Source organism: Puntigrus tetrazona, chromosome 16, assembly GCF_018831695.1.
Source record: "Puntigrus tetrazona isolate hp1 chromosome 16, ASM1883169v1, whole genome shotgun sequence".
NCBI lineage: Eukaryota > Metazoa > Chordata > Actinopteri > Cypriniformes > Cyprinidae > Puntigrus > Puntigrus tetrazona.
Window position 1 is genome coordinate 2,700,032 of NC_056714.1, and position 7,217 is coordinate 2,707,248.

Consider the following 7,217-nt stretch of genomic DNA (forward strand, 5'->3'; position numbering starts at 1 on the left):
TTGGTTGGTATCTGCCTTCCCTCAAGCAGTTACACTACCTGCCTCCTGAGTCTATGCCTTCCTTCAGTCCTGCTTAAACCAAGGATGTTCTAAAATGTCCTCTAAGGTTAGTCTCTTGGTTTGATGCCTGTCCAGACACTGCTCTATTAGATCTCTGAACTCTGTACAGTTTTTTAAAGAGGAAAAAGCTGGTTAGTCATGCACTCTCTTTAATGACAGCACAGTACATGAATGTCATATAGGAAAATGTATAAAAAAAAACCCATAGTGTTTAGTATTGTATTCAGTTTTAAATAAGGGCAATCTCCTGTGTGTTACACTTTGTTAATTTGTCATTGGTACTGTAAACACTCTGATATTGTACCACGACTTAATGTGTGTATTATTGATGTGTGCTGTAGACTCACCAGTGGAAGTATTTGGAGTCAAAGGATGATGTGCATTGTAGAGAAAATCACTTATGGGCCGTTCTCCGCATACTATTTCCAAAAGTGTTGTAGCCAAAGACCAGACTGTTGATTTGACTGCATATTGATGATCTGTATTGGAAACAAGAGATAAACGGAGTTCTGTCAATTCATTTGTTAAAGTCTTGCATGAGCCATTAATGAGATAATAAGCTTTGAATCATGTACAATATTTGACATATGGCATCGAGTCTACTCACCTTCAGAACAAGACATGTTAATACGTTGACTACAGCCAAAGTCTATTAGTTTGAGCTGCAGTGTCTCTGTGTTGACCAGCAAATTGTCCGTCTTGATGTCATTGTGGAAAATACCCCGTTCAATGCAGTGTTTAGCTGCAAGCACCGCTTGCCGCATTAAGCCACGTGCCACAGATTCATCTAGGCGATTTCCATGGCGCATGGAAAAGTCTAGCAAGGTCTCGCATGGATGCGGATATTCCATAACTATGGCGAACTGACTTGGCTGATCAAACCATTCGATCATTTGCACAATGTAGGGCTTTTTGGAGGTTCATGCACGATCACATTTATAGCCACTTCTGACAGTAGTTTTGTAGATCCAGGCTAGAGAAATACAAAAGGTTAGCTTTACTGTTTATTTCTATGTGTAATACTGACATTGAGATGAATGTAAATACACAATACTTACTAATATATTATTTTGCTAACTTACCACATTAATAAATTTGTTCCAGAACTTCTTAGGTAGAAATTTGATAGCAACCTGCAAAGAGAAAATAGTTTTAAACATGTTTGATAAAAATAATCAAAATTTCAAAAAAAAAGGGAAAAAGTATGTAACACAACTGAGGACAAAACAAAGATAAAATAAAAGTGACAAAATGTTTTGCAAATAAAGCACAAGTAGTTTACCTTCTGGCCACTGGATTTGTGAGTCCCCTCATACACAGAACCAAAGCCTCCTTCTCCCAGCTTCACTCCCACATCATAATGAGACGAAAGTGATGCTGAAAAATGAAAACATGCAAACAGATGAGCACTACTTTCTTTTAATTAACTTACCTGAACTCCAAAAGGCAGACAAAAACGTTATTTACATAATATCAGGGAACCAGAAAAAATTATTTATATGTAAGGAAAAATATGAAAAGTAATTTACAAAAACCCTAAGACTAAGACTCACCTGCAGTTGGCCAAAAACCAGTTAGGATTGGGACAGGTTTTTGTTGAGAACTGTCCAGATCAGTCTCAGGTGTCAGCCTGCAGCTGGATGATGGCTGGGGATCAGTCAAATCCACAGCAGGTGTCTGAACAAGAACGGAACCTGGGATGGTCTCAGGAACATCCAGACCCTTGGCTGCAGTCAGTCCAAAACTGAATGAACCTGGGATGGCTTTTGGCTCTGAAACATTCAAACCCATGTCAGCTGTCAGCTTGAGACTGTGTAGACTTGAGACAGGCATCATCTCCTCACTAGATGGTCCTGTGACAGTCATCAACTCCACTCTGCTGGACCTGGGTCATGTGTTAAGTGTGAATTGAGGCTGAACGTACCTTGCTGGGAATCAGTTGGTTCCTGGTTAGCTGTGACTGTCACCTCAAAACAAGATGGAGGTGGATCATGTGATAACACCCTCAGGGGACCAGAGAGACCTGGCTGGATGTCCACTGGTTCAACCAGACATGAATCTGGGGCCAAGGAGGGAAACTTAACAGTCCTCCATATTGGCTGGAAGAATGCTTGAATGTCTTTCTTCTTCCTTGTTTTTTCTAAAAAGAAACAAAAAAAGACAAAAAGAAAATAAGTCAAATACTGAGGCTAGACATCATGAACAAAGAAGAACACTGGGTGAATACAATTCGGCAGGACAATTGCTAAAGTGGTACACTTAAGCTCAAGCATCTTGCTAAAGATGACATTTAAATTAATTCTAAACTTTTATATGGAATGTTTTAGCTCTAACATTGGGGACATGTCAGGCCATGTTTTTGTATTTTGTCCCTTAGTAAAATATTGTATATTAATTAAATTATAAAAGTAGCTCCTGACATGCTATATGTAAATACTGATAAATTTCAGGAACATAAATGCAAACTCGACACAAACGTAAATAAACAGCCAAAAGGAGAAGTAAAATTACAACTATGATAAAAGTGGTGACAGTACAATAATAATGACGTAAACTTACCAACAGGCTCACAACCAAACTGATGTGGGGCAGGCATTGGCTTATTACTCAGTCTGGATGGGCCTGGGCCAGATGACGGGTCAGGTGATAGTTCAGGTGATGGGTCAGATGATGGGTTAAATGACAGGTCAGATGACGGGTCAGGTGACGGGTCAGGAGCCACTTTGTTGTCCCTTTGGCAGCAGAGGGCAGCACACTTAACAGCCCTCCATGTTTTGCAGAAGAATGCAGAGATGCCTATCTTCTTCCTCTTTGGTAATTGTTCTACAAAAAAGCAAGAATTAGAAACTGTAAGTCAAATACTGAGTCTAGACATCATGAAGAAAGAAAAACACTGGGTGAATACGGATGTTAGATGAGACAACAGGTTAAATGGGACACGTATGTTTAATCATCTTGCGGATTTCTCATAATGAAAGAATATACATAAAGTTCATTCTAAACTACAAGGCTTGATGCAAAGAAAAAATTGTGTTTCTGACATTTTTTTGATTCAGTCTTCACACTACTTTTACTTGTCCTTTAAAAAAAATAAATACTAAATAAATATACAAGAAAAAATCCTAAAATATTAGAACTATCAATTCCTCATGCTAAATGAAGAATGTTATAAAAGGAATTAGACAGAAGCATAACATTAATTAGGCATAAGTGTAAAAGAGCAGACAATTACGTAAAATTAAAGTCCCAAAAGTAGATAATAATTACAGTAGACTTACCAACAGCTGCCTCAAAATCAGATGAACCTGGGACAGGTGTTATCTCAGAATCCAGTGTGAATGGACCTAAGACAGATGACGGCTTGGACTCGGTTGAATCCACATCTGAGTTCATCTCGATACTGGATAGACTTGGTATAGGTGTTACATCAAGAGTTAACTTTAAATCAAAGCTGGATGGACCTGGGACAAGCAATGGCTCCGGATCAGCCTGATCACTGTCAGATGTCACTTCAAGACTGGATGGTCCAGAGACCGATGTCACCTCAGGATCAGCCGGATTGGTGCTAACTGTCAGCTCAATACCAGATGGACATGGATCGATTGATAACGCCCATTCAAGGCCAGATAAACCTGGCTGGAGATCTGCTGGATCATCGCATGGAAATGGGGGCAATATGTTGTCCCGGCAGCAACATAGGGTGCAAAGCTTTATAGCCTTCCTTATTCGCCGGAAGAATGCACGCATGCCTTTTTTCTTGCTCTTATTGATTTGTTTTTCTAAGAAAAGGACAAACAAAGAAATAAAAAGGTAAAAGAAATTACTAACACGAAATGTATGTCAAATTCTGAGGCAGAAACCATGAAGAATAATACAATAAGGTGTCATGACACAGATGTACTGCATTAGATTAAATTATCTTCAAAAAAGTTGCATATAGTTAATGTTGTATGCTAATTGTTCTAACCTGTTGGGCTGTTCTCCATAGCGGCTGCTGCAGGAGAAGCCTCTTCTTTTTCTGAAGCGCTTTTTTCTCTAGCTGTCTGTGGAAAGTCACTCAACATCAGCTGATCATCTGCTGACACCGAATTGCTGGAGTTGAGCTCCATGGACTCAAACGCGGAGAAACGCGCGTGTTGACTTGCTGTATCGCTTCGCTATCAAACTTGCGAAAAAATTGTCGACTGTCTGAACAGACTTCGAAACTCTGCTCACGCGATCGTCTTCGCTCGGATTTTCACTGAACTAAAGTGATCTTTAGAGCGCGCGGGAGTAGTTTTTACATTGTGACGTCATAATGCACCGACATTCTCCCTGGGGAGGGCGCTTCACGTGTATTACTCACGTGTAACACTGTTTTAGCGTCTCAGCCGGAAGCCCGTACCAAATATGGATTGGTGGCGATTACTATGACTGACTGAAATATTTGATTTTGACAACTTTTTAACAATTTTTACATATATTTTATTGGAAATATTTAAATAAACATATTTCCCTTGTATGTATTAGACTATGCAAATATATTAAATTGCAACATTGTTTAATATTTGTTAACACATTACATTTCTGTAAATATTTTAATTATTCTGAATATAACTTAATTCATTCAGATATTTAATCAGTGCAAAATTTATTTTACGTAATTTGCAAATACACTTAAACATGTTTTATAAAATATATTTACTCAATCTTTATGCAAATAAATAAAATATCCATGTGTTTTCATTTCATAGATTATAATTTGCCCCTTCCCAATCAAACAGAAATTGGACACTGAAGACAGAAAAATGCAATTTAAAAAAACGTGACAATTAAAATGTACTTAATATAGAAAATACATTTATTAAGACCAGTTGAACACGAACCAACAAAAATGATAAATGCTCATGATATTTCTGACACAAAAAATCTTGTTACACCGAAGGTTCTGACTGCCTTAAAACAAGTAAAAAATCTAATTAAATAAGTTGAAATACTACATCATGTTGATATTTTGCATCACGGCCATGGATTGCATCTGAAATCACTTCTGTCTGAAGCACAAACAGGAGAGTTGCAACACGCTTTGGGTAAATCAAATGAAATGCATAATAGTAAGCCATAAGGTAGAGCACACCCTCATGGAGGTCTTCTTTAGGAAAAGCTATAACAGGCGTTGCATCAATGGCCAGCATGGAGTTGTTATCAGACACAGAACGAGACAGGAGAGGGGTCTTTTCTTAAAGGACAAGGTTTCAGTTGGCTACAAACACAAAGATAAATAAGCATTGCATAACCACTCCTCTATGTACTCCCTCTGTTTTAGATGCATAAAGTTAATACACGTCTTACTTCAAGGATGTGCAGCATTGCTTCACTTGCTTGTTCCCATCTTTTTTAGTGGAGCTAAATTATTATTAAGGAAAACAAACAGTCATTTATATCATTTACTTGAATGAGCATGCCTGTTGGCAAGAGATTCACTTTCCACCTATTCTTGATTATATCATATACAATTTTGCATTAGAAATAATAAATGTAATTTTTTTCCCAATATATTTTATTGGGTTTTTCTCAACATTATAACAAGACATCTAACCATCTGAACATACATCAAAACAGAACTCAAGGACAACAAACAAAATTGACAAAAAAAAATTAATAATTACTTAATTAAAAAAACAATAATAATAATAATAAAATAAATAAATACAAAATAAAATAAAATAAAAATAAATTAATTAAATTAATGAAATTACACATATACACACACAGAGAAAAAGGGTTAATACAGGTTATAGTTATTTACACACAATATCAGCAGTAATTCACAATTTAACCTTGATATTTTAAGTTCTATTCTGGTGTCAGGTCCACTTGGTCGCAGAAGTGTTGAAAGGGATTTCAAATGCTATAAAAGTCTTTTAACTTCCCTTTGATGATGTATGTCAGTTTTTCCAGAGCAAGATTACAGGACATTTCCTTGATCCATTGATTAGAAGAGGGTCTTTGAGTTTCTTTCCATTTTAATGCAATGATGCGTTTGGCCTGCAGCAAACTAAAATCTATTAGTTTGCGCTTCTTTGTATTCACAACCAGAGTACTTGGGTACATATGAAATAAACACAGTTTGGGGTCAAGAGGAACATTTTCCTCTGTTAATTGACAAATCAAACAAAGAGTCTCCTTCCAGAATTTCTGCATTTCTTTACATTCCCACATACAATGATAGAGTGTACCGATTTCTTCTCTGCATTTTGTACAACAGTCAGGAATATTTGGATTGAATTTATTTAGCTTTACTGGGGTAATGTATGTTCTAAAAGGCCATTTATACTGCAGTAGTCTGCATCTTGTATTGATGCTATGGGTTTGGGCAAATAAACATGATTCTTCCCATTCTTCTTTTGAGATATTTTCCTGGAGATCATTTTCCCATGCAGATAGGTAAGATGGAGAATTTTCTTTTGACCCCTCAAGAAGTAAATTATAAAATGAGGATAAGTTACCCCTGTTGTTCAAATGCTTTAAAGTGTCATTTTCAATGGTTGACAGTGGAGGTTCTGTATAGGTTTTCATTTGGGAGTACACAAAGCTCCTAACCTGTAAGTATTTAAAGACGTGTTTCTGAGGAAGGCCATCATGTTTCACCATTAACTGAAAGGACATCAATGAACCTTCTTCATACAAGTCTTTAATTTGACTAATGCCTTTGAGCATCCAGTTTTTAAATCCAATATCTTTTCTGACAGGTATGAATACTGAATTACCCCAAATTGGTGAAAGACCCGACAATTTAATTCCTTCGTTTAAAAAAGTATGCGCTTCGTACCATACAGATATGGTATTTCTAAGAAAAGGGTTTTTGGTATATTTTTTTAGAGTTTTTATTGGGGAAGAATAAAGATAAAGATCTGTAATGAGAGTGTTGTTTCATGGTTTTCCAGATCAATCCATGCCGGGGAGGTGTCCGTATTCTTGAAATAATACATGGCTGTACAAAGTTGGGCTGCCCAATAATAAAGTTTAACATTTGGTACTCTAAGTCCTCCCCGGTCATATGGCAGATAAAGAAGGGACAAGCGCAATCTAGGTCGTTTATTATTCCATATGAATTTTGTAAATGTTTTATTAAGTGTGGAAAAAAAAGAGGCTGGTAGCGGAAGTGGGATTGACTG

General features: G+C 36.9%; 1 protein-coding gene across 1 annotated transcript; it reads right to left on the reverse strand.

Annotated features, from left to right (window-relative positions):
• Positions 1-289: 289 nt before the first annotated feature.
• On the reverse strand, positions 290-918 carry LOC122360106 (serine/threonine-protein kinase pim-2-like). Its single transcript, XM_043260444.1, has 2 exons — positions 668-918; positions 290-539 (listed from the first exon to the last, which is right to left on the reverse strand). The coding sequence occupies exons 1-2, from the start codon at positions 909-911 to the stop codon at positions 325-327; spliced, it is 459 nt and encodes a 152-aa protein (XP_043116379.1). The 5' UTR covers positions 912-918; the 3' UTR covers positions 290-324.
• Between the last annotated feature and the right edge of the window lie 6,299 nt (positions 919-7,217).

Coding starts and splice junctions, on each gene's coding strand:
- LOC122360106 (XM_043260444.1), bottom strand. CDS start 911: ATGGAATATCCGCATCCATGCGAGACCTTGCTAGACTTTTCCATGCGC. Junction 540..667: donor TAACATGTCTTGTTCTGAAG/GTGAGTAGACTC, acceptor TTTCCAATACAG/ATCATCAATATGCAGTCAAA.